This window comes from Hyla sarda, chromosome 3 (assembly GCF_029499605.1).
Source record: "Hyla sarda isolate aHylSar1 chromosome 3, aHylSar1.hap1, whole genome shotgun sequence".
Taxonomy (NCBI): Eukaryota; Metazoa; Chordata; class Amphibia; order Anura; family Hylidae; genus Hyla; species Hyla sarda.
Window position 1 is genome coordinate 115,719,796 of NC_079191.1, and position 12,497 is coordinate 115,732,292.

At 40.1% G+C, this 12,497-nt stretch overlaps 1 protein-coding gene across 3 annotated transcripts in view; it reads left to right on the plus strand.

Annotated features, from left to right (window-relative positions):
* Positions 1 to 10,849, plus strand: part of SPSB4 (splA/ryanodine receptor domain and SOCS box containing 4) — a 191,477-nt gene extending 180,628 nt beyond the window's left edge. For all 3 annotated transcript variants that reach the window (XM_056564877.1, XM_056564879.1, XM_056564878.1), the window contains exon 3: positions 9,283 to 10,849. In XM_056564877.1, the coding sequence (XP_056420852.1) occupies positions 9,283 to 9,410 (128 nt within the window). In that variant the 3' untranslated portion in view covers positions 9,411 to 10,849. The remainder of the gene's footprint in view (positions 1 to 9,282) is intronic.
* Positions 10,850 to 12,497: the final 1,648 nt, after the last annotated feature.

Here is a 12,497-nt window from a genome sequence, read left to right on the forward strand (position 1 = left end):
GAAAATGGGATTTTGAATTATTTTTTTGTACACCAGGAAAATTTATAGGTTATTTTTAAATATTCCTAAAAATGTAAAAAGTAGGAAGTAACCAGGAAAATAGACCACCTAAATCCGAGCTCCTTAAGGCTATGCAGAGTTATTTTTTTTTGTCTTTTATTTTTAATACCATTGCAATGTTTGTAGGCTTAGGCCACGCTAGGAGAACCAATAGCTACAATCTGGTAAGCCAAAACCTTCCCTTACATCTATAAGCTTTTAAACAAGGGAAATTACTGGCTCAAAGCAGGAAATGTACCACACAGAGAAGCAAAACATATGACTTAATAGAATAATCTACCTTACACACTAGCTGCACCTAGAAGTATTTCCCAGAACCATACCTTTAATCTGCTAGAATGCGAGCTGCCGTCACTGCAGTTTCCACTCCTGTCATGACCCAGAGATTGTTTAGTCTGCTGAGGATCTGAGCCATCCATGGGGAGCTCCAAAGATAAATGAACAATGCGTCACTGGCTGCAGTGGGGACAAGATGTTATTCTAATGTTCACTATATAGGCTGAGAATACAGGCCATGTCTTCAGAGTCTTAGTGCGCTTAAATAGTGCTCTCCAAATCCACCGTGCCATATATGATAGAAGGAAGAGAGAAGGCTAGCCACTGTATAATGATGCACACAACAATATATGAAGTACAAAATAACAATCTTTATTTATACACACCAATAGTAGCACAAACATTTAAAACCACTTAAAAACATTTGCAAAAAACATGGTGGAGGATTGTAATCCTACTCTACACCAACCCGTCCTAGTGGGCACAATGGACGTAATGTGAGGGTCCCTGGAATGTAAACAAGGGTAATGTATCACATATGCATCTCACTGCCAGACAGGGATAAAAAATCAAAGATAAACCTCAATATGGATGTATACATGAGATGATGCATAATGGAATAAATATCAATAGCCACTGCAAGTGGCCATCACTGATATATAACTACAGACTGTAGAATAACATATGAACAAATGACCAGGGACACCCTCACCAACAGGGGGGACACAACAGCTCCACACGTTCTGCTGTCCTTGATGGCAGCTTCCTCTGGCAGTGAGATGTGATACATTACCCGTGTTTACATTCCAGGGACCCTCACATTAAGTCCATTGTGCCCACTAGGGGGAGTTGGGGTAGAGTAGGATTATAAATCCTCCACCATGTTTTTTGCACATGTTTTAAAGTGGTTTTAAATGTTTGTGCTACTTTTGGTGTTTATAAATAAAGATTGTTATTTTTTACTTCATATTTTGTGGTGTGTGTCATTATATAGTGGCTAGCTTTCTCTCTTGCTTTTTACATCTGTATGTAGCCACTGAGAGCACCCACCTTTGGTGATTGCAGTGGTGCTTTTTGCTTGTTCTTTTGCACATATGATAAAAGGAACATTTCCTAGATAAGCATGGTCATTTTTTTTTTTTTTTTTAAAGGCTGTCAAATTGCACACATTTATCATGCATTACCGCAGCGGGAGACATTACTGAGGCAGTTTGTCATGTTTCCGCATTGACTTTAGTGTGAACGCAGCCTTTTGTTGCTGTGTACCGTGACTGCTATAAGATCTCATTAATACCTGCCTGGTTTGACACAACTTCACGCTTTCCTGGCATTAATAAATGAAATGCATATTATTTCTTAAACTAAACAGTAAATAGTTTCGTCTTTTAATGTACGTGTTTGCATTTACTGTTTATTACCACATGTCATTATTTTATTGTGTCATGTTTCCATTTTAACACAGTTAATGCCAATAACTGAGCTTTACAAAAGCCTTTCTTTGCTTACCTGCAATGCAAGTAGGCAATTGCTGTATGATGTATTATTGTTTATAGCTTCATTGTCTTCACATTCAAAATGCAAATGAATACATTACTATATAAATACAGCATATCTGTAGGAAGAAAGAGAGATATTTTTCATATCTGTAGGATATGTCGTGTCTGATAGATGTGGGTCCTAGCAAAGGCCCCCTGGCCCTGTCAGCTCTTGTTACACTGGTGTTGGGTGGTGTTCTAAACACAGCTGAGCGGGCAATTTTATATAGTTTACGTAACTCACATTAACGTTGAATGGGAGTTTCTTAAATAGCACAGCACCGCAGATAGTGGCGGAGAAGGCCCTCATTCACAGATAGTTGGGGGCCCACTTCCAGCATTCATCAGACATTTTTCCTGTAGATATCTTATAGGTGCTTTAGATGTGTGTATATGTGTATGTCCTGCAGGAACGCATGAGAATGGAGTCCCTGTACTTTTTTCACAGCAGGAAAACTGTTCCCATTAGCAGGAGTCCTACAAGACCAGCTCTTGAGTGGAAGTCTTGGATGAGTTCCCACACATTTTTTCCAGGACTTGACTCCTGTGTATATATATATATATATATATATATTGTGAGTGACAGAGTGTCTGGAGAATTAGTGGATGGGGTCTATGTGTGCCTTAGGTTCCTCACTTCTGTCATTTAAAGCAACCAGGTTAATGTTCAGCAGAGGTCTATGCAGACGTCTCTGCAATTCGGGTCTGTATAAAACCTGATTTTTTTAGGGCTCGTGTTGCTGGAGTGTGGAGAGAAGGGTGGGCCCCCACTCCCTCCGGACAGTCTGGGTTTTGGGCTGTCAGGTAATCACTCCTCAGGTGTACTGGCCTGATATAAGGCTTAAAATGCAGACACAGCTCTCTCTCAGTCTGGGAACAGGTTATTTGCAAGGAGCCTGTGAGAGCACTACAAGTGGTATGGACTTTGCTATTTTGTTTGGTGCCCGTTATTAGGCCGGCACTTGGTTAGTGAGGTTTCCTGTTGTTTAGTTAGAGCCGGACAGACTTAGGATTTTGTTTTTATATTTTATGTTCTGTACCTCAACCTGCCTATAAAACTGGCTGAGGTTAGTTAAACAAATTCCCTGCTGTTTGGACTGCAATTTCTACAGTGTGCCTGCTAACTGTGCCTGTCTACCCAGGAGACTTTATCCCCGTTACCTAATCCCTTACAATGTATATATATATATATATATATATATATATATATATATATACACACACAGTATTCTATTATAAATATGTGTTTAATGGAGTTGTCCATTGGCATAAAGGGTCAAACTGGGTTTAAAAAAATACATTATTCTCATCCTCAATCCCCCACCACTGCTGGTTCAACACTCAATGGACCCCCACTGAGCTCCATCTTGACACGCTCAAAATGCACAATGACTGGCCACAACAGTGACCTACCTTAGCCGGTGGTTGAGTGAGCATTTCCAGACATTTTTCTTTGTGTTGAGATGGGACCAGAACATAGAGATCTGATGAGCGTTGGACCAACAACGATGGGGATCGGTGAGGAGAGTATTATTGTTTTGGTAACTGCTACAACAGGGTGTAGTAATGATCAGGTTTCTTATTGTTTGCAGTTGAAGTAATTGTCAGACACTCACAGCTTAGTGAAGAATCTGCAATGTAACATGTTGGATATTTTTACTTCTATTAGGTCTCTGTATAAAGCAGCATAGTGCATAAATTGAGGTAGTCTAGACTAGTGGGAGATACTAGATGTGTAGCCTACAGATTTGTAAATGCAGTTTAATGCTAGATAAGTAATGTAATGCATTTATTAAACAACAGAACCATATGTAGATACAATTCTATATATGTAAACTGTAAAGTGATGTCAAAGTTGGACATTAGTGCCATATTTATCATCATTTTGTTTTATGTTTCTGTTGTAACCAGATGGATACTGGAGCCATCTTGACTGCAGGTCCCTGATGGTTGTTCATACTTTAAACAGGGGTCTATGTGTCTTTAAGTGCGTTAGTTGAAGAAACAAAGCTGTATTAACAGAGTTTAGTAAGATCATGTCTGGCACAGATGGTAACGACTCAGTTTACAGATTAATGCTAAGACAAGATGAAAGAAATCCTCAACTAAGGAAGGAAAAAAAAAAGATCTTGAAAGATCTAAGAACTTTCTAGTATCCATACTACACTGATCAAAGTCTCCCAAATACAATCCATGAGGAGATTTTACATAAGCTATAGACAGCTAATACAGTTAATGTTAAAGAGTCTGCATTACATTTTGTATGGCACCTTTTACGTTATATTGTAAGAAATACTAGAACTGTGAGAAATATTAACATCATTTAGATATAGCAGTCTAACCCTATATAAAATGAAAGAAAGTTAAGATTTCCAATGCTTTTTTTTCTGTGTTAGAGTGAATTTTAAAGTAGTGCAAAGTCATTGCCCCATAACTCCTCCACGTCTCCTGATGTCCTGGCCTGTCTCCTGGTAGCGCCTCTATGCTCTGGACACTACGCTGACAGACACAGCAAACCTTCTTGCCACAGATCGCATTGATGTGCCATCCTGGATGAGCTGCACTACCTGAGCCACTTGTGTGGGCTGTAGACTCCGTCTCATGCTACCACTAGAGTGAAAACACCGCCAGCATTCAAAAGGGACCAAAACATCAGCCAGGAAGCATAGGAACTAAGAAGTGGTCTGTAGTCACCACCTGCAGAACTACTCCTTTATTGGGGGTGTCTTGCTAATTGCCTATAATTTCCACATGTTGTCTTTTCCATTTGCACAACAGCATATGAAATGGATTGTCAATCAGTGTTGCTTCCTGAGTGGACAGTGTGATTTCACAGAAGCGTGATTGACTTGGAGTTACATTGTGTTGTTTAAGTGTTCCCTTTATTTTTTTGAGCAGTGTAAATATAGCTTCTAGTTTTGGTTAACCTTGTATTTGGTAGTCCCATAACATTGAATAGAGACATTTGTGTAGGGTACGTTATGCACCACATATAATGCTTCATAAAATACACCTTGTGCCCCACCCCATACCCTACAGTTGCATTTAGTCAACCCTAACTATAGACTTCCTTTAAGGGTAGGGTCATGTGTAACGTATACGCAGCATATTTCACGATGATCAAAATACACTTCGTATTCTCTTATTGGTAGACACACAGGGCCAACTGCGGCAGCCCTTGTGTGAAATAGGGTATGGAGGCTGGCCGAGTGCACCCACATGACTGTGAGACGTGGACAGTTTCCAAACCTCACTGCGCACGGAGGGCTGCCACGGGTAGCCCTTTGTGCCTGCTCATAGGAGAATATGCAGCGTATTCCCACTGCACAGCAGATTTTGCTATCCTATGTGCGACCCTACTATTAATCTACAGCTGAAAGGTGCAGTTTTATGAAAGGTGACATGGGTTTACTAATACACGGGTGCAAGGTTGGGAAGGCTCTTAGCGCACTTTTTGATCAAAATGTGTCCCCCATCCACCACGTGGAGGTGGCCTCATTTCGGATGGGACCCTAACACTATTTTCACTCACCTCTGCTGGGCATATGGTCTCTGACTGGGTGACATGCTGGATCCACTATCAATGTGCTGGCTATTTTTCTTTTTGTTTTTGCTGTGCAATTTAGTGGGAGTGGCACCCTCTCTACCTGTGCACCACTCCCTGTTTCACAGGAGGTTTTTTAAATTGGTAGTGGATCCTGCATGTCACCCAGTCAGAGGCCATGTGCCCAGAAGAGGTGAGTGAAATGAGTGTTAGGCTCAGTTTTTGTGTTAGGGTCCCATCCAAAATGAGGTGACTTCCCCCTTGGTGGATGGGGGACACGTTTTGATCTAAAAGTGCCTCCATTCTTTTGACCAAGAGTGCTGCTGCAACCTTCTTTTTTGTAGACATGGTTTCCTGATATCTATCTTTACAAAGTTAGGAACTTAACAGGGAAGTTTGAGACAACTGCTTTAAAGGGGAGGTCCGTGGAAAATATATATTTTTTAGCTCAATTGGTGCCAGAAAGTTAAACAGATTTGTATATTACTTCTATTAAAAAAATATTAATCCTTCCAGTACTTATCAGTTGCTGTTTGTTCCACAGGAAGTTCTCTTCTTTTTGAATGTCTTTTCTGTCTGACCACAGTGCTCTCTACTGACACCTCTTTCAATGTTAGGAACTGTCCAGAGCAGGAGAGGTTTGCTATGGGGATTTGCTCCTACTCTGTACAGTTCCTGACACAGACAGAGGTGTCAACAGAGAGCACTGTGGTCAGACAGAAAATAAATTAAAAAAAGAAAATAACTTCCTCTGTAGTTTACAGCAGCTGATAAGTACTGGAAGGATTAAGATTTTTTTTAATAGAAAAAATTTACAAATCTGTTTCACTTTCTGTCACCAGTTGATTTAAAAAAAAAAATGTTTTCCACCAGAATACCCCTATAAATCAGTGTTTGACCCTAGAGAGCTTTGAAACATGTCTGAGGATTATATGCTAAGTCAAAAAAAAAGTTACCAACCCTTAAATACATCTTTGGTCTTTAGGCAATAAATGGAATGAAGTTAATGTTATTTTTTCAGTAGAGGGCAGCAGAACAGATCATAAGGTTGATTTGTTAATAATCCTATGATTCATTGTAGATTCAATAAAAAGTCACGTATAAAGCTTCTAAATGGCAAAAAGGTCCAATTCTCAATTGTCTGTAACAGGATGACAAGCGTAGACTGTCGTCCCTATGAATTCGCACATAGCGTGTTCTTGCAGTCGAGCAGCCTAGCGGCCTCGGAGAAGGTTTGAGCTCCACACAGTGGGTTACTGTACAAATCTGCATGACTAGTATTTTCATAGCCTATAAGGAAACCTATGGTTTCCTGTAGAAATTCCACACCGCGCTGCAGCGTCTGTCTTGTGTTCGGCCCAACACACAAAAGCCTTAAGGAGCCAATTCCAAATCCCTTAAAACATTTTGCCACACTGACTTGGCAGGGATTTTTAGAACATTATTAGAGGTTTGGAGATTTGACCTTTGCATAGCATCCCAGACTGGCACATCTCCTAACACAACATGAAATGTATAGCTCAACTAGGCAGAGATAGGAGGTGGAATGAAATGAGAGGAGACAAGCAGGTAGCATTATGTGTATGTTATGTAGAGCTCATAGAATCTCATTCTCCCATGGCTTTTCAAGGTATGATGGGCCAGGGACAATGAGGACCAGTTCGCATGCCCCTGCTATATCATTTCATTATCCTTGTCCTAAAGAGAATAATTCTCACAATACATTTTTTTTTTATTTTTGTTTGCAAAGGTGAATATATGCTTAGCAATACATTTAATTCAATATTTTGTAATAAAAGTTCAGTTCATTACAATGCAATGTAGTTTGTGCAGTAATCCTGTTACCAAGAGGAGATCCCCTACATCAGTGGTCCTAAACTGTGGCCCTCCAGATGATGCAAAACTTCAACTCCCAGCATGCCCAGAGTTGAAGTTTTGCAACATCTGTAGGGGCACAGTGTAAGACCACTGCCCTACATAGAACATAGAACACAATATTAAAGATCTGTGTGTATATATGCCACATATAATACTCCTGGATGTATATGTATATATATGTATATATATATATTTATATGTATGTATATATGGTGTTGGGTGTGAGGTGCAGGGTAGATGTTATAACCGAAGGGGCAGATGTTATTAACCCCTTCTTGTCGTGACGCCAGGCCATGGTTTAGCCTTAACCACCTGAAGGTTATACCACTGGTCCTGGGCTAGGCACAGGGGCAATGAAGACACCGATATATATATATACACACACACCAATGAAGTCTTGCACATGAAAGAAAACAAAAATACGAAAAATACTAAAATAGGTGCACTACTGTGGTAGATGTAAACAATAACATTGACTAACTCTCTAAACTCATGTAAAATTGAGACATTAGCCAGTATATCCTTATAATAAGGACATGCCTGAGCCTGCACACCAACGCCAAGGTTTCTCAAGTGATAATAAGGCACATTAGTATAACATTTTAAACAACTACGAAGACGTGGTGTCAGATGGCAGGAGGGCTCTGTGCACTGAGGACAAGCAGGGCTCTGTACACTGAGGACAAGCAGGGCTCTGTACTCTGAGGACAAGCAGGGCTCTGTACACTGAGGACAAGCAGGGCTCTGTACACTGAGGACAAGCAGGGCTCTGTGCACTAAGGACAAGCAGGGCTCTGTACACTGAGGACAAGCAGGGCTCTGTACACTGAGGACAAGCAGGGCTCTGTACACTGAGGACAAGCAGGGCTCTGTACACTGAGGACCAGCAGGGCTCTGTGCACTGATGACAAGCAGGGCTCTGTACACTGAGGACAAGCAGGGCTCTGTGCATTGAGGACAGGTAGGGCTCTGTACACTGAGGACAAGCAGGGCTCTGTACACTGAGGACAAGCAGGGCTCTGTACATTGAGGACAAGCAGGGCTTTGTGCACTGATGACAAGCAGGGCTCTGTACACTGAGAACAAGCAGGACTCTGTGCACTGAGGATATGCAGGGTTCTGTGCACTGAGGACAAGCAGGGCTCTGTACACTGAGGACAAGCAGGGCTCTGTACACTGAGGACAAGCAGGGCTCTGTGTACTGCGGTTTTGTGACATGCTCCCGGCTCACATAGCAGGATGATTGACAAGCCAGGAGCCTGCACTGAGCCCTGCTTGTCCGCCCTCACTTCCTGTATTTTCTCAATAGAGACACACAGGCAATAACTGCAGGGACAGCATTTTTTCACCCACAAATATACACATTTTTCAACCAATATATATTACAAATATACATATAATGTTATTATCAACATAATATAAAATTATTGCAAATGACAAGTACACTTTAATACCCAAAGTACAGCATGCTACGTGTTTACATTTGGAAAGCAGAGCTTACTCGTCTTGTCCATTGCAGACACTTTGGTCCACCCCGGTCACTTTGTTTGCTTCCCCTGATGACACGCTCTCCCTGCCAATAAATTAGGCTGCCGTGATCAGAATGTCATCAGGAGAGCAGGGAGAGCATGTCATCAGGAGAAGTAAACAAAGTGACTGGGGAGGACCAGAAAATGCTTGATTGGCAAGGTAAGTAAGCTCTGATTTGTTATTTTAGACATGTAACATGCTGTATTTTGGATATTATGCACACTGTTATACCTCTTTAAGTCTTTTATGAACATATTGTTCTCATTTGTGTAATGCCTGTAAATGTACAATTATTAGGATCTATTCAAGGGTCCTTTGATGGTTTTATCATTTTGGTAACTATGTGATGTGGGCAAATGTTCTGCCAGAAAATCACATTTTTGCTTCAGGATATGTTTTCACTATGAAATCCCCATAGGACATAGAGTAGTAACTCCTGTTTGTCTTGTTTTATTGCAGCTGAACCGTTGCCTTTGATGGATCTGTGCCGGAGATCAGTTCGGTTTGCAATTGGCAGAGAACGTTTGCACCAAATCGAATCTTTACCTTTGCCTCAGGCATTAAAGAACTATTTACAATACCAGTGACATCATCACTGCGCCTCTAAGCCTCAGCCGGACAACAACAGAGGAATGAAAGAAGTGAAGATATAATCCAACACGGCAGATATTGTTTACATGGAAACAAAATTCCTTTACGATGGATATTTACACATTATTTAATTTTTAATATATATATTGTGTTCTTTTTTTCTGGATGCAGTGCCACAGAGCATTAATGGACTACTGGTAAAATCTTGTCTGATGTTCCATCCAGTACTGTCTTATCAAAAGGATTCCCGATTTCTGTCCCACCATTTATTTTTCCATATAGCCTATATAAAAGTTTATTGTAGTAAAATTGTAACATTTTCCACATCTCAAAGTCACATATAACTATGCTATTAAAATAGAATGAGCAATGGGTCAAATAAATTGCCGATCAATGTGGTGACAGTCATGCGTTGCTGGTAGAAAGCCACCAACATGCAACCAATGATTCAGGAACTTGGCTTATCCCTACATGAATACAATGCGACTAGAATACTCACCTTGGAGGGTATTTCTAGGTGGCCCACAAGTCTATACATACTTTACAGCTACAGTTGTGGGAATTGGGCTTATGGAAAGGGGGGTACAATTTAGGTGGACCGTATCAGTAGATGGAGTGAACCTTAACAGGGCTCCAAATCTCTTCAGACACTATAAACAAGTAAGGACAGAATTTGCCCAAAACAATATGCACCCTTAAGGTGAGCCAGACATTCTTTGGACCTTTTTGTAGTCAGTATGTGGAGTGTAGTAGCATCACCCAGCACCAAGTGAGAGGACTGTTATATTTTACACCATCTCCTCTACGTACACAGTCCTTTCCAAATGTTTTTGCATTGTTAAAAAAAATGCCACTAGAACTGATACAAAAAACTACTACTGAGTTACGACCCTTGAATAATAAATTCATTCTATACATGAATAATGTCTACAAATATCAATTGTGTTACATGTGCTGAAAAAAACTTGGTTAGGAGCATTTAAGATGTATTTTTTATTTTTTTTATAAAGGCATAAACCACCTGAATCATTTGTCAGGCTTTAGGTACTCAGTGATCAGGCTTCACCCCCTTGATGACATCATATATGTGATACAACAGATTCCACAATGGCATTGTAAAGAGCTTCACTTTCATCAAGCACAGCGTGGATATCATTATTGGATTGACACTGATGTGTTTCAAAAATTTGTCATGAACCCCCCTTTACCTCTGATGCCCTGAAGCCATGTAATTGAGATATGCCACTGCTTTTATTTTTCTATTTAGAACACTACCCTATTATAGCTAATGTTGGACCCAACCAAGTTATTCCACATATGCATATCTCTTTAGTTTGTCATTTTTGGGAATTGTCTGGATTTGGGCAGTGATGCTTGAGATTTTTGGAGGGTTTGCTGAAAAAAAAAGTATAAATAAAAAAGAGAATTACTTCAAGTTTGTTTTTCTCCTTTATATTCAATTACTTATTGATGGTGACTAGTATATTGATATAACCGTTTATCAATTTTCATGTTCACACAGTTTCTGGCTTTTTTGTCCATTTTAATTTTTTATAAAAACATTGCATATTAAATAAACATATGCTGCAGTTAAGGATAAAATATAATAAAGGTTCTTTACCTATATTTAACCGTAGTTAATTAGTATGTAAATAAGGCATTTTTAATGAAAATAAGTCTCCTTGGTATTGCTCTGCCTTAAAGGGATATTCCAGTGCTAAAAAACAGAAGCCCCCCCCCCCCCCACCAGACTGGGACCCCAACTCTCCTCACTGCATGGAGTATTGGGTAAGCAGGTGCTCCATGGATTTTCTATGGGAGCGCCAAGGATACCCAAGTCCAGACTCTAGGATCTTCAGCACTTACATAGACAATGCATGGAGCACTTACTGACCCACCGCGCCATGCAGCGAGAATCGGGGACCCATTCTGAAGATTGACAACCTCTGGGACCCAATGCAATCAGACACTAACTCACTAATATAATGTTATTAGCCATAGTGCACAAATCTTCTATTATCAGCTGTGCTCTCTCCATTGTAGCTGTGACATCATGTCACAGGCTGTGAAAACAGTCTGCTCTGTCCCTGCTCCCCCTTCCCTTCTGTCTGCTCAGGACAAGACCAGAAATGTAAAAGGGGTGGTTGTATTACTGCTCATTAGATTTATAATTCAATAGATAAGGCAGTAGTGTGCCTGTTCTGACAGAAACTACTGTGCCTGAGAAAGGTTTCCTGCTGCATTATCTAATGAGTTTATAATTTAATGAGCAGTAATATGAGCCCCCCTTCACATTACTTGTATGGTCCCAAGCAGACAAGAGGGGAGGGGGGAGCAGGGGCAGGAGTGATATGAAATGATGTTACAGCTGCAAGGGAGAGAACACAGCTGATAATGAAAGATTTGTACACTATGGCTAATAAAATTATATTAATGAGTTTCTTTGCATGTTCAACTCAAGCTGGATAAGCATTAGTATTAGGCTGGTGTCACACATGGTAGTTTTCAAAAAACTGCTGCTACCATTTCCAAGCCAAATGCAGAAGTTGATCCAGCAGTAGGTTAAAGTATAAGTCATTCCTTTTAATTTGCTATTTCTTTTAAATCCACCCCTAACTTTAGCTAAAAAATGAATGAAAGACTGCCAAGAAATTGCCACAAAAAGTTGAGTGTAAAGCCACCATTAAAAGGGTTATCCAGGAATAAACAGCTTAGCTCTATTCACTTCAATGGAATTGAGCTGCAAAATCACAAAAAAACTCATGACAGGGGTGGTGCTGCATTCAAATAAATCAGCTCTGTTTTTCTAATCCCGGATAACCCCTTTAGACTTAGGTTCCCAAATACACTTATTCATCTAAACTAAACAGGCACATGTATTTTCACTATTATAGTTATCTTTGTTTCTATCCTTGCACACACAATACATATGATCAATATGGTTTAATCAACAAATGCACTGAAATCACCTCCAAACAGAGTTGTCTTCTGCTTGAACTTTAAAGGGGTACTCCACTGGAAAACATATATATATTTTTTTTTTTAAATCATCTGGTGCCAGAAAGTTAAACAGATTTGTAAAT